General features: G+C 44.4%; 1 protein-coding gene across 2 annotated transcripts in view; it reads left to right on the top strand.

The window, feature by feature from the left end:
- The window catches only part of ARHGAP39 (Rho GTPase activating protein 39), a 314835-nt gene that overhangs the window by 167952 nt on the left and 119716 nt on the right, over positions 1 to 27167 (top strand). For both annotated transcript variants that reach the window (XM_068237894.1, XM_068237893.1), the window contains exon 3: positions 12895 to 14293. In XM_068237894.1, coding sequence (XP_068093995.1) covers positions 12895 to 14293 — 1399 coding nt within the window. The remainder of the gene's footprint in view (positions 1 to 12894; positions 14294 to 27167) is intronic.

The raw sequence follows: 27167 nt of genomic DNA, 5'->3' as shown, positions 1-27167 counted from the left end.
ATCATCAGGTTAGGTTGTAGTTTGCAATGACGGGCCGAGCGGGCGGCTCTGAGGAGCGGCGGAGACATTGCTGCACATTCTGCCTCACACAGCCGGAGTGATCCTTAATATTTATGAGGCTCTCTTGTGATTTTTATGTGGCTAGTAAAGGCTTAATAAATCAGTCAGGCTGCCTGTGGCTGTGCGTGTTGCTTCTGCAGCGATATCCAGCTCAGCCGAGCAATGCCACCGCAGGACAGGCCTGAAAGATGGGAGGAGGGGTTTACTACCATATGGAGCAGCCCAGCATTATAAATGTGCGTTTGGTTATTGTAGTCGTTTTCTTTCTCTCAGCGGGAGGCTATGAGAAAATTGTCTCATTTGGCAGCAGTCAATATGGAAAGTGAATATATATTGCTTTTGTAACTTTAATTGTTTGCACTGACTGAATTCATTAGCCGAAGATAAATCTTATTCAGTTTTTTTTTTATTTTACTTACTTTTACTGCAAAGAGCTTTTCATGGAATTAAAGGGACAGTTCACACAAATAGCTTATATTGCTGGGGGGGGGGGGGGGGGGGGGGGGGATACATGTGCAAATATACTCAAACATACTGTGTTTAGAGCCTGGTACATACCTTCAATTTTGATTGGCCAGTTTTACTACTTCCTTGTAGTAGGAAAGCTTACACAATCTGCTCATAGTATTTAAATTCTATTGGCCCTCATACTGCATGGAGATGGTAAAATTGGCCAGTGTGTAGCAAGCTTAAAGTGCAGCCGAGGTGACGTGATATCATGAGATAAACGTACAAAACATATTAATTACCAGGCTGTTTTATTTGTTTTATTTTACTGCCTGAAGGAGTTATTTTTGGGCATGGAAGTGACAGCTTCTGTCTTGTCGGTACCTTGTAGGGAATATAGTATACCTCACTGATGAGCAAATTACAGCCATAAATGTTTTCCTGGCAGAATACAACTTCTGAGAGCAGAGGGAGATAGAAAAAGGTCAATAGTTAATGTATGATCATTTAGGGAAACTCAATAGGCTATCATTTGGCAGAGGCAATAATACATTCATTCTACTTTGTAAATGTTTAAAGTCAATGTTACCCGATCTAACAAAACAAAAGTCAGATACTCACCTAAGGAGAGGGAAGGCTCTGAGTCCTAATGAGACTTCCCTCTCCTCTCCCGGTGCCCTGTGAATCCCCCGTAGCAGAATTCGACCAATTCGGTCAAATACTGCCACTTCCGCCAGCGAAGGGAGGTTTTGGAAGTCTTCAGGAGCACTCGGGCTCCCGAAGACCGGACCGCTCCATACTGTGTGAGCGCCCTCTATGACGCACTCGCGCTTGCGCAGTATGGAGCTGTCTGTCTTCGGGAGGACTCGGCTCCCGAAGACTTCCGAAGTCCCCCACGGCGGGGGATTGGAACGGGCGAGCCAGCGCAGCACGGGGAGGGCACCGGGAGAGGGGAGGGAAGGCTCATTAGGACCAGAGCCTTCCCTCTCGTTAGGTGAGTATCTGTCTTTTGTTTTTTTTTAGATCGGGTAACAATGGCTTTAAACATAAACATGAAGATCTTGCACTGCCTGTAGCATAACAAAGTAAGTCATTTTTTTGCGTTGAAGCATAAAAGCCTTCCTCTTGTTATGACTGGGCAGTGGTCATGTTGTTTAGCCTGTAGGAAGCAGTCTTGCCGGACTAGACTTGGAACTCAAAATGAACAGGTCAAAAAGTGCAATGGTTTTTGGTGAATCAGTTCACATTTTTTGCATGGTGATGAAGTTCATGTCTGGAATTTTTTGTTCCACCATCTTACATGCCTTTCACAAGCAGGAGAGTGAGCAGCATACCAGGCAGCACTTCTCAAAGGACACCCGAGGAGAAAATAAACGAATGAAATAAACAATTGTATCTATCTTCCTTCTCCTAAAAATTACTTTCTAAGATATTCCACGGTTTTATTTTATATCTAAATCTACTTTTCAAGTTTTTACTGTTTTATTGTTTTTGCTCAATGACACATTCATTGAAGTATGCCAGAGCTAAAATGTATGAACGATTGACCGGTTTTATCCTGCTCTAAGAAGCCATTTTCTGCTAGGAAAGTGGTTTATAGTTGTAATTTCTTATCAGTGAGGGTCACACTGTAGTCTGACTCAGCCCTGACTCAGACAGGAACAGCCACTTACATACTTGATGTTTAACTCTTTCAGGCAGAGGAGAAAAAAAAAGGAACACAGCATAGTTCTTTCATTTGTGTGCTAGGCACTGTACATACACATGTCTATCTCATCATGTCACGTCACCTCGGGTATCCTTTAAAGTGCCCAGCAGTCACTTGAAGGACCTAATAATTGTAGTACCCCTGAATCGAGGAAAAAAATGGTGGGCTAGATTACCTAAACCTTAGCTGGTTGATTTTGCTTGTTGTTTTCGGGTTCCCTCCTGATTCCCATCCTCGGTCCTCTTTGAATTCAACTAGGTCCCTCAGTCGAATATCCTCCCAGAAGTTCCCCCGAGCAGTGATGAGACTCAGAACTGCGCATGCGCAAACTCTGAACTGGGTGTTCACAGAAAAAGGAAGCACTACTTGACTACGTGTGCTTTGTTTCACTGGCACGATTGGCACTTGTGCAGTTCACAGATGCTTGTCGCCGCTCAGGGGCACATCCGGGAGGCTGTAGTGACATGAGGGTTGAGATGGGAGGTATCCCAAAGACGACAAGCAGCATCAGGAGGCCTATGGTTAGGTTATCTAGCCCACCATTGGCTTCATTGAATAGTTGTTTTTTCCCAAATTCAGGGGTGTTTTAAAAAGGAACTGTACGCACGCACGCACGCACGCACGCACGCACGCACACACACACACACACACACACACACACACACACACACACACACACACACACACATATATATTCTCCAAACTGTTATAGATAGATATTTTTAAACAAAGCTGAATTTATGGTGAGTTTTGTACACATATTCTGAAGATCACACCACTTTTTTTTTTTGGCACAAATGAACATAGCCTATATGGTAGTGCTGATCTGTACAAGGTTCATCTTATCTTAATTGACTTGTGATTAGGTCTTACATAAAGAATTGCGATTCAGTAAAATATTCTATACAATTTACGCAAATTTGTACAGCTTGAAAATGGACCAGCTAAACACAACGGCTGCTGCGTTTGATTGGTCCATTTTCAAGCTGCATAAATTTTAATATTACAAATTTGCATTTCATTGATCATCCCTATTTGGTATTAAAGGGAACCTGAAGTGAGAGGGATATAGAGACCTATTTATTTCCTTTTAAACAATACAAGTTGCCTGGCTGTCCTGCTGATCTCTTTGGCTGCAGTAATGTCAGAATGACATGCCTGAAACAAGCATGCAGCTAATCCAGTCAGCCTTCAGTCAGAGTGCCCAATCTGCATGCTTGTTCAGGGTCTATGACTAAAAGGATTAGAGGTAGAGGTTCAACAGGACAGGCAGGCAATTAGATTAAAGAGGAGTTGTCAGCCATACTATCTCAGAAACCCCGCCCCCACATATATAAGTAGCTAAATACTTGCTCTACTTGCATAACATATGTATTGCACTGTCCATGTTTTGATTTTAGTGATTTTTGTACAGTAAAAAAAGGAGAAAATTCTTCTTAGCATTTCCCATCTTAACTGAGGCTATTTTGAAGCCAATCCTGAAGTCGTTTTCTCCCTTACTCTCCTCTGCCTGATTGTGTATGTATTGCCCATCCTTCACTATAGAAAGTGCATTATCTCATCATGTGAAATATTGGCCAATCAGAGAGGAACAGAGGTGTGGGAGGGGGAAACAGGAGGGAAAGAGGCTTCAGCCAATCAGGCTGTATTAGTTAAGTCTGAGGGGAAAGTAGAGAAGCAAAAAAGGACAACCCAGCATGCCCTGCAACTTACTTTTTGTGTATCAAATTTTGTGTGTACCAAAAAAGTCAGGTAAACTGGGGAATAATCATTTATCAACAAGAAAAGTAATAGTGATTTTAACTTTTGCATTGCCTGGTTAGCACCCTTATTACTTGTTTACCAGATAAAAATAAAGAATTGATTTTATGCCAGACAGTTACACTTAAAGAAAAAAAGTCAGCCTCCATATCCCTCTAACCCTTACATGTCAAACTCTGGCCCGTGGGCCAAGCCTGGCCCTCGGAGCCATCAGATTTGGCCCTCAGGTGCTTTCCCCAATTTACATTATGTTTGGCCCACTCTAGCTCACCAGAGACGCTATATTGGAGGGTAAGCCCTAGATCACTAGGAAAACCATATGGGGAGGGGGAGAGCACTAGATACAAGAGAACTGTATAGGAGAGGCAGGGGGGCCACTAGACACCAGGAAACTGTATAGGGGAAGGAGGACCACTAAATCAGAGAACTGTATAGGGGATGGAGGGGGGCTATTAGACACCGGGGAACTTTATAAGGGAGAGAGATGGCCACTAGACATTGAGGTTGGCCCCCGACTTGGTCCCAGAGCTCAATTTCGGCCCACTTTGTATTTGAGTTCGACACCCCTGCTCTAACCTTAGGTTCCCTTTAAAAGCAGATGATTAATTCATCAAACAAAGAAGTAGCCTTTCTTTTAAAAAAATCACCAGGGGTACTTCTTCTTCAAATTGTACAGTCCCTTTAAAAGCAAAGCATGTAGTACTATTTCTTATAGCCAGGGCTGGCAGATTCTGCATCTTTTGTCACATCCTAAGACAGATTTAACCATGAGTGGGAAGTCTGACTTGAATCTTGATTAGATCATCATTAATTTGTAGGAGAGGAATCCAGGATGTGTCACAAGCACTGGTGTCGAGTCCTTCACGGAGTACTCGAGTGCATCTATAATGAACATCTCAAGGTGAATTCTGCAATGCAGCTGCACATGCACTCATGATATTAAAATGCAGATTTAAAGGGGAGAAGAAAAAAAACTCCTACAACAGTAATATTGCCTCTGTAATTGTAAGTCTACATCTCTTGTATTTGGCAGGAATCTTTTAACAGGATTTAAAGGACCGGGATAAGAGAATTACTAGGATAGAAACAACGTCTTGCGATCTAATTGGTTGAGGTGATCTAATTGCTTCACATCAATATAGGAAGTTTTTTGTTGTGTTTTAACAGTAAGGGGAAGTGTAGACGGGCATCTGAAGCGTGAAAACGTGGAGTCTGGTAACAGAGAGAGCTTTTGACCTACATTTGGTTCTGCTTTGCTTATTTTTGAAATATTTTGTCTTTTTTTCTGATTCTGGTGCCAAGTATTAACATTCTCGTTAACGTTAGAACAGTCGCAAAATCATTGAAGTGCAGCATAATAGGAAAGGCTGCATTTATAGTAAATGTGGAGTAAGGTTAAAGAGAAACCGTGACCAAGAATTGAACTTCCTCCCAATCAGTAGCTGATACTCCCTTTCCCATGAGAAATCTTTTCCTTTTCACAAACTGATCACCAGGGGGCTCTGTATAGCTGATATTGTGGTGAAACCGCTCCCACAGTGTGATGTCAGGACCATGGTTCTGAAATCACACTGTGGGAGCCTTGTTGCATTGTGGGAAATAACAGCTGTTTACAGCTGTTTCCAACTGCCAAAAAAAAGCAAGCAGCCTCTCCTTCCACTGACATCACCTGCCAGCAGCAAAAATGTCACCATGTGATAAATGTCAGAATGTAAATCAGGGAGAGGAAAGATTGTACAATGGGCAAACATTGACTAAATCATTTATAAATAATTATTGATAAAATTAAGCACTTTTTTCTTGCATTATTTTGACTGGAGTTCCAACTTGTCATAAGCAAAAACAAATGGTTACACTACATCGAAGTTACCAGCCATCCATGCAAATGCTGTATTCAAGAGCCATCCAGATTTCCTTAATGCTTGTACACATGTGCAACTTTTTGGCCCAACTATCGTCCAAACTTGGTCTGTTGAATGATAGTTGGGCATGTGAAAATGTGACAAACGACTAGACAGGCGACTGATAACAGCCAGTTTGCCCAATCCACTGGCGGCTCAACTCACACAACTGTTGGGCTGATTGTGCAGTTGGCCACTTGTTTATGTGTAGTACAACTAAGAGATAAAACCTTAGTAGCAAAGAAAAGAGTCCCCTATTGTTTTCCAGTACAGGAAAAAATTCAGAAACTTCAGTTGTTATCTATGCAAAAGAGCTTCTCTAAGCTCTCCGACCCAACTTGGGTGGAAGATGGTCCTGTTTTCTGCAGCACTTATCTCAACCTGTCTCCTGCTGTTTTTTGTTTGTTTAAGGTTTTACTGCAGGAAAGTTCAAAGGGTCATTAACTTTGCTCTGTTTCATAGTTTAAAATACAGTGCGTCGTTTGTAAAATGCAAATATGACAGAATGATGAATTGTTAAAAAAAAAAAAAAATCTACCGGTATGTAACTGAAAATAAAAATGAGACTTTTTTTTCTTTGCTGCTAATCTTCTATTCATTAAAGAGAACCTCCGACCAAGAATTTAACTTTATCCCAATCAGTAGCTGATACCCCCTTTTACATGAGAAATCTTTTCCTTTTCACAAACAGACCATCAGGGGGCACTGTGTGACTGATATTGTGGTGAAACCCCTCCCACAAAGAAATTCTGAGTACGTACTCTTGGCAGTTTCCTGTCTGTGAACCCTGTTGCATTGTGGGAAATAGCTGTTTACCGCTGTTTCCAACTGCCAAAACAGCAAGCAGCAGCTACATCACTTGCCAGCAGTAAAAATGTCACCATGTGATAAATGTCAGAATGCAAATCGGGGATTTAAAATATTTTACAATGGGCAAACACTGACTAAATCATTTATACATAATTATTGTAAAAATTAAGCACTTTTTTATTACATTATTTTCACTGGAGTTCCTCTTTAACCGTACTACATATACAATTCATTATATCATATGTTTATTTTTGCTTCAGTGTCACTTTAAGGTCACATTCATATAAAAATACAGAACATCTTAAAGGGTTGACCAACTTTGAAGCACTCCTGTAGCTGGCGAGGGGTGGAGATGATATTGCCTCCTCAGCATCCACTATCTATACGGCTGGACTCTGTTAGACTTGGGTCTCGATGGACTTGCCCTTCTCCAATCTAGTTAGCTGTATAGTATATGTGTACATCCACAGAGAAGGAGTAGCTGTCCTGTAAATATTTAATAGTCCTGGGATTCCTCCCTTGCTGCACATCTTCTCCCCTCTGCTTGCCCAGATAATGATGTTATTCCTCTCACAATACAGCCTGCTTGTCTTCATACTGCCAGAAGTGTCACCTGCCTGATATCCACCTGACAGCTCTAGTCGCTCGTCACGCCGTGACACATGGCGCACGCGGGGAATAATAACCGGCTTCCGCTGCCATTTTCCATCACTTACATTGGGTGCAACTAGGAACACACATTGTATGTTTGTAGTGTAATACAAAACGTATAACTTGCATAGGTGGAATTGGACCACAGCACACAAGTAATTCCCCCTTTTCTCCCCACCAACAGAGCTCTCTGTTGGTGGGGTCTGATCGCTACCCCCAATGTTTATTTTTTTTATCCCAATATATATATATATTTTTATACATTTCCCTGTTTTTTTTTATTATTTTTTTATTCCTCCCCCCGCCAGCCAATCAGCATTATCCACGTTAGGCGGTCCTGGGGCTGCTGCCTTGATCACTCCCATTGGTGTTAGGCAGTCTTTAGGTAGTTAGAATGGGATTTTAATTTGAAATACTGTATACAATCGCATATAAGCCGACCCATGTATAAGCCGAGGAACCCACTTTTTCCTCAGAAACTATGAAAATGGGACTTGTGTATAAGCCCCCTCCCCAATATATCCCCCACCACAGTAGCCATATGTTCCCACAGTACAAGTCAGCCCCGCTCCCCATAGCCAGATATGCCCCAGGATCATACAGCTGTGTCTCAAGAAGCCACTAGTCATAGATATGAGTCACAGCGATTGTCACACAGGAAGAATCCCCGATCATTGCACCGCTGACACATTGCTTGCACACTCCGCTCCACAAGGCAGGGGACACAGGTAGTCTTGAGCAGCGCACTATGCACACCATGTTGCAGGGGACGGTGGGAATAGACACAGCAAGGAGCCAGCTGGTAAGAGCAGGGTTACTAGTACACAATCCTTACGCTCCTCTGCCAGTATTAAAACTTGTTCCACCATCTGTTTTGGCCCACCGACTCGCATATAAGCCAAGGGGGTAACGTTTAAGCACATTTTTGTATGCTTAAAAATTAGGCTTATACAAGAGTATATACAGTATCTGTCACAAATATATTCAGAAGCTCAAAAAGATGGATTATCCTGCAGCATAAAATGTTACTGACAGCCCGATTGTCGATAAAGCTTTGTTTGGTGCTGCAGTGGTTAAGCACGCCAGCGCAGACTGGATCTGGCCTTTAACTAGCATCTGCAGTCATAGATTATCTCATTTCATAATGCTGAGCACATCTTGCAGGCAGGCTCGCCATCCCCTCCAGATCTTGTAGGCTTTTCTAATTAACTGAGAGCTGCCACTGTGCTTTAGTCTTTGCCCTGCCCGATGCCTGGAGGATGAGCGCTGATGCCAGGATTTGCTGCGGTTGAAGTGCTCGGCTATCCTGCAGGGGCTGCCCAGAATCAGCCTCACCGAGGAGCCAATTAAAGGCAGCTCATCTAGAATTTCAGCAGTTTAGAAAGAATTCGGAGAAATGTGAGCCAGAGAGGCGTGCAGGAGGCTCTGCCTGATTGGAGATTGTCAGAGTTCTGTCATCGCCAGCCTTGCTTCTGGCATGTCTTATTATCTTTCTATTCAGTGCAGCAGGCCTGCTGGAAAGGCTGGTGCGATCTGTGCAGCCGCGTGCAAAATGCACATTGTGAAATCCTGGCAGCTTGCTGCTGGGCTTGTCGTGTCTCTCACTTGTCAGTTCTCTCCAGCAATCTACATCCTTCATCCTCCACCTCAAACCCCCCCCCCCCCCCCCCCCCCCCATCCCAGCCTCTTTATCTGGGGTTTCTGCTTGGGAGAATTCTGCAAAGGTTATTTATTTATAATTAAAGCACACCTGAAGCGAGAGCTATATGGAGGCTGATATATTTAATTCCTTTTAAGCAATACCAGTTGCCTTGCAGTCCTGCTGATCCTCTGCATCTTATACTCATTGGCCAATCACTGGTCAATTTTCCCACCCCCATGTAGTATTACCTACACTAGATCGGCGCTCCCAGTCCGTGAGTGCAGTTGTAGACACTGTACTGTTGACCTAAACGCATAGTCTTTTCCTGTGTCCAATACATTATTATCTTTAAAGAGGAACTGTCGTGAAAAGCTTACAATTTAAACCACATACAAATAAGAAGTACGTTTCTTCCAGAGTAAAATGAGCTATAAATTACTTCTCTCCTATGTTGCTGGCATTTACAGTAAGTAGTAGAAATCTGACATTACCGACAGGTTTTGGGCTAGTCCATCCCGCCATAGGGGATTCTCAGCATGGCCTTTATTCTTTATAAAGACGTTCCCTGAAAAATATTTATACAAAGATGCTGACCAGCCTCACTGCTCACTGTATACTTTTTTGCAGTTGGACAGAGCAACTGCCATTCACTAAGTGCATTTTGAAAGTAAAGAAATCCCTGTGAACCCCCCATGAGGGGATGGGCTAGTCCAAAACCTGTCGGTTCTGTCAGATTTCTACTACCTACTGTAAGTGACAGCAACATAGGAGAGTAGCAATTTATGGCTCATTTTACTCTGGATGAAACGTACTTCTTAATTGTATGTGTACATACTGTATATTTTAAATTTTAAGATTTTCGTGACAGAGGTCCTTTAAACCTGCTACCTGAGGTTAGACTGCTTCATTACCCTTGTTTACCTGTTGCATACTACATTGTGGTACCTCCTCCCAATTTTGTGCACTGTTTCATAATTCATTACAAAAGGTTATTACACATGCTCACCGAAAGTTGCTGCATACAAGGAATTACCAGTGAATAACAGAGATCTGGAAACTGTGTGATTTGCATTGATTTTAGTAGCAAAAGTGATGCATGCAAGCATTAGCATATGAGGATGCTTATTTAAACGGCAGAAAAGCCGCATATTCATACGTGCGCCAATGTTCATTCGTGATCCAACGATACTTGTACACATGGTCTCACATGAAGGGTATTCATCAGAACTGATTTGCCAGGGTAGATAATTCATTGTGCCAGAGAACTTTCATTGATCTTATATTTCCAAATTTTTGGGCTGTTTTCTAGTGGACAGCTATTTGACAACTGTAAGTGGATCATTTTCTTTCCAACAAGTTTTATCTAGCTTGTGTATGAGGATAGTTCACCCACTTCTTCCTACCTAAAGGAAACTCTAGGACCTCTTTTATTCCCTAATGTTTACATGTACTCATTTTCCAGACGTTTATACATCTATACCAGGCGACTGCTGCCTGCTGGTATTCTTCCCATGTTTACCCACCCCTCCCCCTTATTGACGGCCCATTTTAAAATCTTACCTCATGCTAATTTACATTCTTTAACTTATTAGTGATGCTGGCCTCTTTACTGCTGGCAAGGTGAATCATTGCTGGATGCCCCCCCCCCCTCTCTGTGAAGTGAGCAGGAACATCAGTTGATCTTCCAGAGTGCACTGGGGCAAAACAACATCATAGCCTAGACTAAACATCACTGGGAAGGTGGGATTACTTACCAATGTATAGTTATAATTGGCATAGATATAAGAAGAGCTTCTGATGCTCAAACCAAGATAATTAATGTAAAAACTAGTATCCTAAATCTTACGGGGACCTCTTTAAAGAGAACCCGAGGCGGGGTTCTGACAATGCAATCCAAGTACAGAGGCTGGGTCTGCCTATACTGCCCAGCCTCTTTTCATCAGTAAGGAGAAGGCACTCAATTGGCTTTCAAACTTGCGTTTATAGAATCATTAGCAGTTACACGACATGTTTCGGGGACATCCCCTTCATCAGGTGTACATACTTCAAATGGTTCACAGTGTTTAAATAGATCCCCAATAACCACACCCTTCATAACCCCACCTCTTCATTTAGTCAGCTGACCAGCTCAACTGATCATTAACTCTTAAGTGACAATCCAATTTACAAATCCCCTTTCAGGGAAATACAGGGCACTACAAAAATGTCTACCCATTGAACCTGACTACATATCACGTACACTAAATTCCATAGGTAACTACCTCAATAATAAATGCAACCACATTATAATAAACAGTGTCCATTGATCTCATTTTCCTTTTCTTACCACCCTCCATCCGATATCCCCAGAGTGTCCGATGGAACAATCACCCATCAGGATCTGGGGGAAAGGGGGAGAAAATAGCATATACATCAGTTCTATTCCTTATAGGAAACATTTAAGGCTAAACATTTCATTCATCCCCTTAGGGGAGATTGTATCTAATCTGCGCATCCACCTTGCCTCCTTTTGTAATAAGATCTTTTCTCTATCTCCTCCTCTATGGAGAGGTGGAACATGATCCAACACCAACCAGCGAAGTTGCGACACCCCATGTCCACGATCAAAAAAATGTCTGGCCACTGGAGTATCGCAAGCCTTCACCCCTGGTTTAAAACCCTGAATATAACCCCTATGTTCCTGTATCCTTAGTTTAACCTCCTGAGCGGTCTGGACGAGCTCAGCTCGTCCATCACCGCCGGAGGCTGCCGCTCAGGCCCTGCTGGGCCGATTTTTATCAAATAAAGTGCAGCACACGCAGCCGGCACTTTGCCAGCCGCGTGTGCTGCCTGATCGCCGCCGCTCTGCGGCGATTCGCCGCGAGCAGCGGCGAAAGAGGGCCCCCCTAGCCGCCTGAGCCCTGCGCAGCCGGAACAAAAAGTTCCGGCCAGCGCTAAGGGCTGGATCGGAGGCGGCTGACGTCAGGACGTCGGCTGACGTCGATGACGTCACTCCGCTCGTCGCTATGGCGACGATATAAGCAAAACAAGGAAGGCCGCTCATTGCGGCCTTCCTTGTTTATTCTGGGCGCCGGAGGCGATCGGAAGATCGCCTCCGGAGCGCCCTCTAGTGGGCTTTCATGCAGCCAACTTTCAGTTGGCTGCATGAAATAGTTTTTTTTTTATTTAAAAAAAAAAACCCTCCCGCAGCCACCCTGGCGATTTAATCAGAACGCCAGGGTGGTTAACAGGTCTGGTGGTTTCACCCACGTACATCATCCCACAGGGGCACTTTAGGGCATACACCACAAATTCACTTTTACAGCTATACATCGACCTTATCTCAATTTTATTCCCAGAGTGGGGAGCCTACTGCTCAGCCTCTGTTGCTATTTCAATCCCCCCTAAGTTCCCCCTGCGCTCTGCAATCCCCCATAAATCACAGAAGCGTTGTGCGGGCTGTGTTTACATCTGTACTGTCACTCTGCGTGCTCTCTCTGCCTCCTGCATAGCTCCGGTCCCGCCCGCGTCCCTTCCCTCCAATCAGTGGGGAGGGAAGCGATGCGGGCGGGGACTGGAGCTACGCAGGAGGCGGGGGGAGCGGCAGATTGAAAGTACAGAGATAAACACAGCCCACATAGCGCGGCTGTGATTTATGGGGGATTGCAGAGCGCGAGGGGGGGGGGGCTTGGGGGGGATTGAAATAGCAACAGAACCTGGTCTGTATAGGCAGACCCAGCCTCTGTATGTGGATTGCATTGTCAGAACCCAACCTCAGGTTCTTTTTAAGAGTGGAAATTAACATTATAATGATTGCCTGTTGTGATTGCTTCTCTTTTATACAAGGCCAGATATGTGATATTTCTGGTCGATTTGAAATTGTCACTTTATTTCTCATTGTATTCAGACTTGTAACACTTTATGTCTTTGTGCAGGACATCATCTCTGCGATGGAACACAGGCACCAAAGAACGAATGTTGATTAAAGTGACCGACCGAGAGCCAAGCTTTCTGATGCACCAGGGGAATGGATACTCTACCGACAATGCCCAGGGTACACGCTCCCGCCGGCCGTCAGGTGGGCAACCCTCGCCCATCATGCAGACTTTTTCTGTTGATACCGACAACTCTGTCTTCTTCCCTGAAAGAAAAGCCTCACCGTACCTAAAAAGAGCAGAACACGTTGGCTCTTGCTCTCCCCTCCTCGGACGAGGGGAGTCCTTCTGCACTCTACAATCTCAACATAGAAAGCACTCGAATGAGTCTCAGCCCTCTTCCCCGCGCTATGCGTATGAGCCCCCGCTATATGAGGAACCTCCTATGGAGTATCAAGCTCCGATATATGATGAACCCCCCATGGAGATGCAGTTTGACAGCAGTGGAAATTACAGGGCCATGTCCCCTCAAAAGTCACCCGTACGTAAGCCACATACTTACCTGCAGTCACCTAAACAGGTCTCTAACTCTCCCTACCAACAGCTTGTTCTGACCAAACAGAAGTGTTCTGACCGATTCATGAGCTTGGACTACAGCCCTGCGGGCAAAGAGTATGTACGGCAGTTAGTTTATGTAGAACAATCTGGTTCTAGTCCAAAAATGAAGACTGGTATCAGGCATAAATATACACCCAACACCATTGGCGGATCTTACTCTTTGCAACACAATCCTTACATGAGGGACAATCGTCTGGAGGTGAAATCTGGAGATTACGGCGGTTTGGAGAATTCTGAGTTAAGACAAAATCAACAGCAGCAGCAGTTTCATTCAGAAGACTCCATGTCTTGGTCCAGTCAGCAGGATACCATGTCGTCGACTGGCTACTCCCCGAATACAAGGAAAAGAAAAAGTAGGAAGCCTTCCCTGTCCTTGGAACCTAACCCAACCCCAGCCGATGCTGCCACAGAGAGGGATCAAATTAACGAGCAGGGTATGGTGGAGGAACGACCTTCATCCATGCCAAATAGACCGCTAATGAGTCGGACAGAAAGTCGATCATCAGAAGGTGACATGCACCGTGGTTCTCCTGAAACGTTTATGGCCCAGGCTCGGCTTGCCTGGGAAGCCCAGCAGGCACATTTCCATATGAAGCAGAGGAGCAGCTGGGACTCCCAGAAGGATGGCTCTGGCTACGAGAGCGATGGTGCCGTGCCTCTGCCTATGCCAGGCCCTGTGGTCAGGGCTTTCAGCGAGGACGAGGCACTGGCGCAGCAGGATATCAAACACTGGAAGAGAAGCAACTTTGATAAACTTGGCTTTCCTCAGATACTTCTGGAAAAAAGCGTGTCCGTTCAGACAAACCTGGCCTCTCCGGAACCGTATTTACATCCATCTCAGGTAACTAGAGCATGCTGTTATATAACCCTTTTAGCATCAGATGGTTCTGGCTCTTAAGGACCAGATTCGTCCTCTCCTATTTTTGAACTGATTATTGGTATTCACAGGGATAGGAGACAATGAACTCTGCCCTATGCCCTATCAGGGATAATGGTGACCACTGATCATACAATCGTTTTCATTCAGTCTTACCATTTCTATGTAATACAAGGGACTGCCTAAAATATCCATTCAATATATTTTACCCTTATATTATATAGATTTGATAAAATTGGATGTGAAGATTAGATCATTAGTGACCATGTTAACAGGCACAAAACGGGGAATAGATTTCAATCCCCTGCGTTCGGAAGAGGTTGAAGTATATATTAGTGTAGTAGTCATAACGCTTTCATATGGTTCCACAAGTACTTACTGGTGTGTAGGGATGATCAGTGAGTTGCAAATAAGTCCGAGTTGATGCAGAATTATGCAAGTTTTGTGTAATAATGTATGTAGCTTAAAGCAACCCTTTGAGATCCAGAGGCGTCCCATGTCCTCCTAGAGACCACTGATCCCGTGCCAGGATTTTGAGAAAGTTTGCGCCCGTGCCCTCGCCCATAAACGAGCATGGCTGCACTGCGCAGGATGCCTTGCGCATTAGCTTGAAGTTGCTCGGGATTGGTGGAAAAAGCCAAGAGGCTCTGTGCTAAGGAGTGTGGCTGGGCTCATTCACAGACGGAGCGCACACCACTTCAGAATAACCTTTTTGATGAGATTTCAGGGGACCCCATTGCTGGATCGGGGGTAGGGGGTAAGTACCCATTTGGCCCCTTTTTTCCCATTCAGGTACATTTTAAAGGGGAACTGAAGAGAGAGGTATTTGGAGGCTGCCAGGTGTATTTCCTTTTAAGCAATACCAGTTGCCTGGCAGCCCTGCTGATCCTCTGCCTCTAATACTATTAACCATAGCCCCTGAACAAGCATGTCGCAGATCAGGTGTTTCAGACTTTAAAGTCAGATCTGACAAGACTAGCTGCATGCTTGTTTCTGGTGTTATTCAGATACTACTGCAGAGAAATAGACCAGCAGGGCTGCCAGGCAACTGGTATTGATTAAAAGGAAATATGGCAGCCTCCATATACCTCTTATTCCTTTAAAAATGGACCAATCGAATCCCGCTAAGGTAGAATTTGATTTGTCTATTTTTAAGATACATACATTTGCATGCAAAATTTGCATAATCCTGCATCTTCTTTACCACTGTTTTTTCTACCTAATGACTGCATGACTGATAGCATTTCTGTTGCTGCCTGCAATCCTCCAAGCAGTTAGCAGTCACCGGCGGTCTCATACTCTGTCTACAGTGAGTCCTTTTACACTTGGTGGATGGGTTAGAATTGAGGGGCACATATTAAAGAGCAATAGAAAACTGTTGTAAAGTATTGGGCGATCAGGAAGGTTTCACTAAATAAACACTGAAAAGTTTTCCCACCAAATATGTTGTGTGTTGCACCGCATATTATTGACCACACCTCTGTTTGCTTGTTTATGCAGCTCAACCTGTCTTTTCATTTTTTTAATTAGTTCTTATCAGCAACTTTGAATAGACTGCATGAGAGCTCTGCCTAGGCAGCTCTCCATATAGTAACCACTGAGGCTTAAAGGGGCACTATGGCGCAAAATTGTAAAATTTAACATATGTGCAAACATAGACAAATAAGAAGTATGTTTTTTTCCAAAGTAAAATGAGCCATAAATTACTTTTCTCCTATGTTGCTGTCACTTACAGTAGGTAGTAGAAATCTGACAGAAGTGACAGGTTTGGGACTAGTCCATCTCTTCAGAGGGGATTCTCAGCAAGGCTTTTATTCTTTATAAAGATATTCCCTAAAAAGGATTTAAACAATGATGCTGGCCAGATTCCCTACTTGCTACACAGATTTTTGGCAGTTGAACAGAGCTACTGCCATTCACTAAGTGCTTTTGAAAATAAATAAATCCCTGAGAATCCCCCATGAAGAGATGGACTAGTCCAAAACCTGCCGCTTCTAACAGATTTCTACTATACTACCTACTGTAAGTGACAGCAACATAGGAAAAAAGTAATTTATGGCTCATTTTACTCTGGGAAAAATGTACTTTTTATTTGTCTATGTTTGCACATATTTTACATTTTACAATTTTTCGCCATAACCTCCTTAGCTGCAACCCTGAGTCATGTGGGCGTTTAAACTCCCCTTCCCCGGGATCCATTCTCTTTCCTCTCTTCGGAGGCTGTACATCCCCCTGGTGAGATCACCACCTGTCGTCATGACGACAGCCGGCGATCTCACTATAGGGTTACAGCGCCACCCAGAGGTTGGAGGGAAAACTGCGCTGGATCCCAGGAAGGTGAGTAAGTGCAGGGACAGCTGCAGGCTCTCTGGGGGTATGAGTTTTTTCTTGCTTTTAGGGTCTAAAAGCACATAAAAAATTGTACTGCTTTTAGACCCTAAAATCAGGACGGAATCATACCGCCAGGGAGGACAAAGTAAACCTGGTAGTTCCTTTTGGAGAAATTCATAGGGCAGCAGATCCTCAAGCTTCCCCACCAAGTCTTTTGTGAGTAAGGACCCCTGAAGCACTGCTGCACAGCACTTCATGTCAGAGAACTCTCTGAGAATCTTAAAGGATACGTCCAAGGACATTAAAAAACAAAAATCCACTTACTGGGGCTTCCTCCAGCCTCTGGCAGCCGTCCTGTGCCCTCGCTGCAGCTCCGGTGGCTCCTGGTCTCCTCCGGAGCAGATGCCGACCTCGCCAGGTCGGCTTCCGGGTCAGCTGCTTCTGCGCTGCAGCGTGCAGCTCACATGGTCGCTCTGACGTCATCCGGACTGTACTGCACAGGAGCAGAACTACCACAGTACAGTCCGGATGACGTCAGCCATGTGAGCCGCATACTAGAGCGCAGAAGAAGCTGTACCGCAAGCCGACCTGGCGAGGTCGGCATCTGCATCGGAGGGGACTGGGAGTTTTTTAATCTCCTTGGATGCATCCTACAAAAAAAAAATGTCCCCATGTGAGAATTGCCTAGGCTGGACCCTGAACATAACATGTGAGCAAGCGCTGGAATAGCGCGAAATGGCTGTCGTGCCGTCCATCCACCCCCTGGTCACCCGACCCGCACCCATCCGAGCACCGCAAATGATACAGGGTTTGCTATTTTTGTATATACGCTGCAATTGTGTTTATACTATATCTGGCAGAATGGAGACAGACAGTGCCCGGGCTAACCTCAATGTACTTACTACAAATATTTACAAAAATTTGAGAGGTATGGTCACTTTTGCAAGATGCTGTATATACGTCTTTGGAATGAAGAACTTAAAGGGATACTGTAGGGGGGTCGGGGGAAAATGAGCTGAACTTACCCGGGACTTCTAATGGTCCCCCGCAGACATCCTGTGTTGGCGCAGCCACTCACTGATGCTCCGCCCCGCCTCCGGTTCACTTCTGGAATTTCTGACTTTAAAGTCAGAATACCACTGCGCCTGCGTTGCCGTGTCCTCGCTTCCTCTGATGTCACCAGGAGTGTACTGCGCAGACACAGACCATACTGGGCCTGCGCTGTGCGCTCTTGATGACATCAGCGGGATCGAGGACACGGCAACGCAGGCACAGTGGTTTTCAGACTTTAAAGTCTGAAATTCCAGAAGTGAACCGGAGGCGGGGCGGAGCATCAGTGAGCGGCTGCGCCAACACAGGAGGTCTGCGGGGGACCATTAGAAGCCCCGGGTAAGTTCAGCTCATTTTCCCCCAACCCCCCTACAGTATCCCTTTAACAAGATCCACTATGTTAAAGGACTATCAATGAAAAATTGTAACATTTTAAACACATGTGTACACATACAGTACTTATAAGATGTACACTTCTCCAAGAGTACAATGCATTATAAATTACTTTTCAATTTCACTTATAGTAGGCAGTGAAAATCTGATAGATCTGACAGGTTTTCAACTAGTCCATCTCCTCATAGTGGATTCTCAGTACTGTATTTCATTTATTCTCATTCATTAAAAAAAAAAAAAAAACACTTCCTCGAATCTATACAAAGATGCTGGCCCATCTCCCTACTCACTCACATGCTTTTCTGGTAGTTGGACTGATTAACTTCCGTTCGGTAAGGGCCCTTTTCCGCTGCACAGCTGAATCGTAAAATCCCAAACCGCTAGCGATTTTTAAATCGCTAGGGTTGCTACTTTATCACAGAAATCACGAGGTATTTTCCACTATAGTGATTCGATTTGCAAATCGCAATCACGTTCTGGAGCGATTTAGAGTGATTATACAATGCAAATGAAAAATCGCCCTCGCATAACAAAATCAATGAAAAATCGTGATTTGTGATTGCTAGTGGAAAAGGGCCCAAAGTGCTTTTAAAAATAAAGAAATCCCAGGGGCTTCCCCGTGAGGAGATGGAATAGTCCAAAGCCTGTCAGATCTGTTATATTTTTACAACCGAAGAGACTGACATAGAGAAAAATAAATTTATAGTGCATTTACTTTTGAAATATACATTTTATACTTATGCATGCACGTGTACAATAAACTTAGAGTACCCCTGAACTGGGTTTTGCTGAACATACTTTTAATTCTGTTTTACCTGTGGTGCTGTGACATATGCATATGACATATCCTATATATGCTTTGATCAGCTGTAATATTCGACTGAGCAGAACGTTGATTATGGGCAGAGAAGTGGTGGCAGTTCCCCTTCCTCTCTGCCCATCCTTAGAAACCCCCTTTCACTCCCTGCTTATGGTTCCTGATATACTGTTACTGCATGCAGGAGAGCTGCGATGTGTGTGCGAGCTTGTGGAGATTGAGCTCGGAACGATAGTGTACTAATACAGCTATTACGTGATAGTGGTCCTTTAGAGGGACTCAGAGCGCCTCTCATTGGCATGCCTTTAACCACTTGAGCTCTCAGTCGTTTTCACTTTATGCATCCGAGCAATGTTCACCTCCCATTCATTCGCCTATAACTTTATCACTACTTATCACAATGAACTGATCTATATCTTGTTTTTTCCGCCACCAATTAGGCTTTCTTTGGGTAGTACATTTTGCTAAGAGCTACCTTACTGTAAATGCATTTTGACAGTAAGAATAAGAAAAAAATGGAAACAATTCATTATTTCTCAGTTTTCGGCCATTTAAAATAATACATGCCTCCATAATTAAAACCCACGTATTGTAATTGCCCATTTGTCCGTTTAAATTATGTCCCTATCACAATGTATGGTGACAATATTTTATTTGGAAATAAAAGAGCATTTTTCCCGTTTTGCATCCATCACTATTTACAAGCTTATAAAAAAAAAATATATAGAAATATTTCATCTTTACATAGATATTTAAATAGTTTAGACCCTTAGGTAAATATTTATGTGTTGTTGTTGTTTTAAATTGTAATGTTTTTTTTTTTATTAAACATTTTATGTGGGTATTTTTAAGAGGGGGGGGGGGGGGGGGGGGAGAAAGGAAATAGTGTTTCATTTAGGGAAAAATTTGTGTAGTGTAATTTTTTTTTTACTTTTAGATGTAGTTTTACTCTTTGGCCACAAGATGGCAACCTCAAGTTTGTTTACATGACGTCACTCTAAGCGTACAATGTACGCATAGATGGACATAGCTTCTGAAAAAGCGTAGCTTCCGAGAGAAGCTGTCGCTTTTTCAGCGGCGGAGAGGAATCAGTGATCGGGCACCATAGCCCGATACATTGATTCCTGGGCTACCGAATCCGCGGCCGGGAGTGCGCGTGCACGCGCGCGATCAGCTGCGGGAGCGCGGGGGGGCGCGCCTGTCCTCCTTGGCGTTTTTATACGTCAAGGAGGACAAAGTGGTTAAGATTTCGACCAGTACTGCAAAGAACTTAAACATGCATATCTTTCTGTAGCTTGTGCTTTCCTCTTTCATTTAATGGATGCCTGAATCGCCTTTCTACACCAAATAGTTTTCATTCGATTTCAATTTAAACATCGCGGCTGCCATCTTGGCTATTTTATAACTTCCGGGTCACCCCTGTCTTCTCAGTTGGAGAAGTGCATCACTGAATGAAACAGGAAGAGGAAGTGACACGCATGGCCATTGCAAGAGGCTCCTCCAAGAGGGGTCATAGCACGACTTTGTTGGAAATCGTCTGGGTTAAAGGCATGCCTGTGAGAGGTCGTCGGAGTCCCTTTAAGAGGATTGGTTAGGAATAGGCGACCAGTGGGAGAAAATGACCATCAAAAAATGTCTTGTGGGCCAAAATATTGAAGTATCTGTGATGACATCAGTGATGCTCTGATTATTGGACCCTCAGACCCAGACATGCCCAGCTGTAACATGTAGGCAGCACCAGCAGCCAGAGGAGGATTGGCTTAGGTAATTCAGCATGTATAAACTACAAGGCATAAACCTATTTTTTATAGGCTAACTTAAATGGTCCCATCTGCTGTCAGCTAAATGATTTATTTATGTTATTAATTTATAGAGTGTGAACATATTGTGTGATGTTTTATAGACACCATTGAACCTTTCATGTCAGTCTCTTCCCCAGGGGGGCTACATTACAGCATCCCATTGCGTGTCACTTGTATCACGTGTTAGGAGTGGGCCAAGTCTTCGGCTTTTTCCATCCCCGTCATTTCTGGAGAATCACACCTATATCACAATACTGAAGGAAAAAAAATGAAAAATTGTAAGATTTTAAATGCATGTGTACGCATACATATGAAATGTGCATTTCAAATGCACTTTTTAATTTCTTATTTTTACTTATTTATTAATATAATAATAATAATCCGAACATTTATATAGCTCTTTTCTCCTGTCGGACTCAAAGCGCTCAAGAGCTGCAGCCACTGGGACGCACTCAGAAGGCCACCCTGCAGTGTTAGGGAGTCTTGCCTTGAACTCCTTACTGAATAAGTACTGACCCTAGCCAGGATTCGAACCCTGGTCTCCCATGTCAAAGGCAGAGCCCTTAACCAGTACACTATCCAGCCACTATTACTCCTGCTGTTTGGAGCACCCATGCACTTGGATTATTTTACGCTACGGTATCACAGACTGGTTTAGGGCCCATTCACACCAGGGTGATTCCCGCTAATCCAAGCAGTTTTTAAATAGTAGTGCTCAATAATAGTCCATCAAATTTCTGCAGATTTCTGTGAGGTCCCCCTCTTCATAGAGCAACTCTCCAGATGTTGCCTCCTAGATTGGCCCGTCAGTGCCTCTGGGTTATAAGGCCACCCCACTGCCTCCAAATGGCAAATCACTGTCTATTCACAGTCCTCTGTAAACAGGAAAAGAGGCCTCAATAGCCTAAAAATATCTTTTATTAAACAGTGGTGTCATACACCTTTAAAAACAGAAAGGTATTCAGACCAAATTGCACAGCGATGCCCCTTTGGGCCTATCCAGGGGTCGCAATGTGTGGCAAAGCTATGCGTGGAATAAGGGGATGTGTATGGGATCCACAGCGGAAAAAAAAGCCGCTCCCCATCCGCTTAATCCCCACTACCAACAGCAAAGTTCAGGGAGTGACGCCGACAGATTTCCGCTAATCGCCAAAGTGCTAGCACAATACTAATTGTATTGTGGCGCATGCAGCATTTTACTGCGATTCTACAGCAATTGCGATACAGTGCTTAAAAAGCTCTAATCGAGATCGCTCAAAAATCGAGAAAGTATCCAGTGATTTTACAGCGATAATCGCAGTAAAATCACTTGCGCAAAATGCTAGAGCTGTTTTGCGATTGCTAGTGTTCATGGGCCCTTACAGTTTCTGGTGCACATCTGATGTCATATATACCGTGTGCCTCTGAGGAAGCAGCTTTTAACCGTGAAACATGTGTCAGGCTGCATTTGTTATGCATTGTATATATGCTTTGTGCACCTGGTCTTGAATCCACAATTTGTACTTAAAGTGAAACTGTAAACTTACTGTAAAGCAAACAGTTTCACTTACCTGGGGCTTCCCTAAGCCCCCAGCAGCCGTCCTGTCCTGCGCCAGTCCTGCACGAGCCTCCGTTCTCCTGCGCCATCCAGTTCTGTTACCGGCGACTTACAAGTCGACTTGAGTTCCCGTCCGCTATATATTGCGGGCTGAAACGCAAAGAAAGCTTTGCGTAGCCTGTGGCGCGCAGGCGCAGTTGCCGTCGACTTGCAAGTCGACAGTAATGGAACTGGCTGGGGCGGGAGAACTAAAGCTCGTGCAGGACCGGTGCGGGACAGGATGGCAGCTAGGGGCTTGGGGAAGCCCCAGGTAAGTGAAACTGTTTGCTTTACAGTAAGTTTACAGTTCCACTTTAAAGCAAAGAAGAATCAGGAATGAAGAGTGATACCACTATTTGTGACGTGTGATTAGTTCCAGAAAGTCCCAAAGTGAACAGACTTTTTGCTTGTTTTAACAGGGACTCTACTGTACTATGAATCCCCCACGAGGAAATGAGCCCTGTTTAAAATCTGTTAGATTTTTTTTATTACCTGCCGTGACAACAAACATAGGAAAAATGCAATTTTTGCTGCATTTTATTCTGGATAAATGTACAGCCTAGATGCATGTGTATTCAATTTTTAAAATTTTACAATTTTGCATGTTAGTGGTCCTCTAATTTTGTTTGATTAGATTACAAATTTCATCTGCTTTGGTTACACTCAGGCCCGGATTTACATCACAGGAGCCTATAGGCACAGATGTCCTGGCTCGTTAGACTTCACCCTCCGTGGACCTACAAACCCCTGCCGAACCGCACCAGAAGTGCACTGGGCTGGCCAGCTGTCACTCCTCCCTTCCCTTGCCCATCATAGGTAGTTACAGTTGCCCCTAAGCATTAGGTAACCAGTGGTACCCTCAGTATTATGTAGCTAGAAGTGCCCCCAAGTATTATGTAGCTGGAGGGTAACCCCAGCTGCAGGGAGGTCTCAGCAGTGGTTTGCATAGACACGTGTGAGTAAGTTCTCATTACACTCTGCTTAGGCCTCTGCATGACTGCCTAGGAGGGAGAAGAATGGGCCACTTCTTCATCAGCAGGTGCCTGTAGGCGTGTGCCTACAGTGCCTTATGGTAAATCGGGCTCTGGTTACATTTCTTGTTTTCCACATCTAAACTGAAGGATACCCCCTTTTGGCCCAAACACAGACACAGAAAGGCAGTTCTTTCTAAAATGGACTAAAATAGGTCTAAACTTTAAAATTCAGATATACAGTTCATACATATGTTTTAGAAGTACTGCATTTCTCCCTCTATAAGGCCTCTTGCACACTACATGCAATTCCAATTTTCTTAAACAATCTGATTTTTGTTTCCGATTAAATCTGATCGTATAAAAATAGGAATGGCATGTAGTGTGCAAGACAGAACCCACTCCTCAAAAGTGTGAGTAAAAGGTCTTGTGCAACTTATGGAGCAGATATTGTTGTTGCCCCCCCCCCCCCCCCTTCAAGCTAATAGTATACCCCTGGGCCCCCAGCAAAGTACTAGCAGCAGCAAAGCACACTCACCACTCACTCACCTTCCGTCTGGCACGCTTCCTATATCTTTCTGTTTTCATCTTCACTGGTGCCTATTCTCCGTGACCAGGCTATGTGCATGCCGCTGGGTCACAGAGAATGGGCGTCAGCAAGGATGTAGACAGAAGAACACTGATGGGGAAGCGCTCCTGACAGACAAGTGATTGCGCTTTGCTGCAGCTAGTACTCTGCAGGGACCCTGGGGGAGCTCTATTAGTTTAGAGGGGGTGACCACCTGGAGCTGTGATGCTTCAGAAGACGCATCTGGTTTAGAATATTTCTTTTCTAGTTTTCATCCTCTGGACCAGGGGTAGGGAATCTATGGCTCGGGAGCCAGATGTGGCTCTTTTGTTGGCTACATCTGGCTCACATACAAACCACTAAACTACACTGCTCAAGCAGCGCTGCAGCTTGGTGTGGCAGCGCAAGTCACATTTTCAAAGTAGGCATGCTACTGCTGTAGCATGCACTACTAACTTACTTGTGCTACTCCAAAACGAAAGGCCGCTCCAATTGTCCCACTCTGGACCCTGTCAGGTCCAGTGACTTTGTAGGACGAGATCCTTGCACTTTGATTGGCCCAATAGGCTGCCTGTCGCTTGACAGGCAGCCTATTGAGCCATAGAGCGGGGAACTCGTCCTACAAAGTGAATCAACCCCCAAGTCAGCTTACTAATTGTACAAGCTGTTAGTCGGTATTTCTCCTGTCTGGCTCTCAGGGAAATTGCTGATGTTGCTGTAACCCAAGAGAAGCTGAAGACATGTCTGACACTTCCGCTGCCCGGCGAATCAACTGTATACACATCACCATGGCAACAGATGTAAGCCCTTTGCTGTGCATGGGTTCTGTCGCAGTTCGAAACATATTGTATGGCTGTCACGGAATTACATTTTAAAATTTGTGGTGTTTATGGCTCTCAGCCAAAAAGGTTCCTGACCCCTGCGCTAGACCTTAGTCTTATGGTCAGGTGTCTCTTATGGAGCAAAAAATATGGTACATGTTGTCATAGAATAAAATACTACACATTTTTTGCACTCATTAGATTATCAACTAGCCCCCCCCCCCCCAGATGTTCTTTAGATTTTGGGACAAATGTCAGCTGAGAGCTGAGGGAAGATATTTCAGTTCTGATTCTGATTAACAAACACCTCAATTAAAAATTGCAGATTAATTTTGTAATCAGTGATATTCAGTGGTAGCCGGATGTGCTGTGCATGATCTGAATTCCAACATTCCTTTCTGTAAAAGTTTAGTGACCACAAATAAAGGCTTGTCCAAGCACAGCCACATGATCTTCTCTATGGAGGAGAGATGAAGAAGGGTAATCATCTAATGGAGAACAGTACAGTAGGGATGGTTCAGGATTAGCATGGCAGATTTCCTCATAAATACAATCACCGCTGGTTTCAGTATCAAGAACAGATTGGATCTTTTAATGTACTTACTGATTACATAGATTTTTTTATTATCTGATCGAAAATACAATCATTTACAAAAAATGGTACCGTTAATGGGCGTATTTAGGACAGTCCTATACCTTAAAGAGAACCCGAGGTGTGTTTAAAGAATGTTATCTGCATACAGAGGTTGGATCTGCCTATACAGCCCAGCCTCTTTTGCTATCCCAAATCCCACTAAGGTCCCCCTGCACTCTGCAATCCCTCATAATTCACAGCCATGTTGTGAGGCTGTGTTTACATCTTTAGTGTCAGTCTCAGCTGCTCCCCCACCTCCTGCATAGCTCTGGTCCCTGCCGCTGTCCCTTCCCTCCAATCAGCAGGGAGGGAAGGGATGCAGGCGGGCACTGGAGTTCTGCAGGAGGCGGGGAGAGCAGCAGACTGACACTATAGAGATAAACACAGCCAGCTCTGACAAGCTGTTTGTCAGCAGCGTGGCTGTGATTTATGAGGGATTGCAGAGTGCAGGGGGACCTTAGGGGGGTTTGGGATAGCAACAGAGGCTGGGCTGTATAGACAGATCCAGCCTCTGTATGCAGATAATATTCTTCAAACCCACTTCGGGTTCTCTTTAAAGAGAAACTCCAACATAGAATTGAACTTTATCCCAATCAGTAGCTGATACCCCCTTTTACATGAGAAATATAATGCTTTTTACAAACAGACCATCAGGGGGCGCTGTATAACTGATTTTGTGCTGAAACCCCTCCCACAAGAAGCTCTGGGACCGCGGTACTCTGGGCAAACTGCCACAATGTAACAATGTTCACAGACAGGAATTAGCTGTTTACAGTTGTCTCTAACAGCCAAAACAGCTAGGAGCAGCTACATAACCTGCCCACAGTAAAAATGTCACCATTTAATAAATGTCAGAATGTTTATCGGGGAGAGGAAAGATTTTACAATGAGCAAACACTGACTAAATCATTTATACATAATTATGGTAAAAAATGAAGCACGTTTTTTTATTACATTATTTTTACTGGAGTTCCTCTTTAAAGAGAGTCTGAAGCGAGAATAAATCTCGCTTCAGACCTCATAGATAGCAGGGGCATGTGTCCCCCTGCTAAAACGCCGCTATCCCGCGGCTTAACGGGGGTCCCTGATCCCCCAAATCCCCTCCGTGCAGCGGGGGAGCACTTCCGCATTGGGGCAGGGCTAACCGCTGCAGCCCTGCCTCCCGCGCGTCTATCAGACGCGTACCTCCGCCTCTCCCCCGCCCCTCTCAGTCTTCCTTCACTGAGAGGGGCGGGGGAGAGGCGGCGATGCGCGTTAGCCCGTTAGCCCTGCCTCCAGGAAGAACAAAATTTACGACCAAGGTGGTCGTTGATTTTGCAGGGGGGGGGGGGGGTTGGGGGTGAAGGGACCCCCGTTTAGCCCCGGGATAGCGGCGTTTTAGCAGGGGCACACATGCCCCTGCTAACTATGAGCTCTGAAGCGAGATTTATTACCCTAGCATGAAATACACTAAAAAATATAAAACACTATAAAGGTGCCCATACACTCGTCAGATTGGCAGAAGATAGATAAGAAATGCATCTGATGATCTATCTGATGCGTTTTTAGAACATTTTTTACCAGGATAGAATTCCAATAGATTTCAGTTTGAAATCTGTTGAAATTCGATCTGATGGCATTTTTTTGCCATCAGATTTCCATTAAGGCCAATGCAAACTGATAAGCAATCTCATCAGATCGACCTAAATTTTCCACCCTGCAAGTTCGATGGAAATCCATCGAAATCGATCGAAATCGGCCGTCGATCGGTCGATTGGCCAACCGATTTGCGATCGATCGATCGCGATCGATCGGTCGGCCAGAAAATCGGCTGAGTGTATGGGCTGCTTAAGACTGCACTAAAGTCTTTTGAATGCATATTTGCACCTCCTGGCC

This window comes from Hyperolius riggenbachi, chromosome 5 (genome assembly GCF_040937935.1).
Source record: "Hyperolius riggenbachi isolate aHypRig1 chromosome 5, aHypRig1.pri, whole genome shotgun sequence".
Classification (NCBI taxonomy): Eukaryota; Metazoa; Chordata; class Amphibia; order Anura; family Hyperoliidae; genus Hyperolius; species Hyperolius riggenbachi.
Note: the sequence above shows the minus strand (reverse complement) of the source record. Positions and strands in the feature narration are given on the sequence as shown.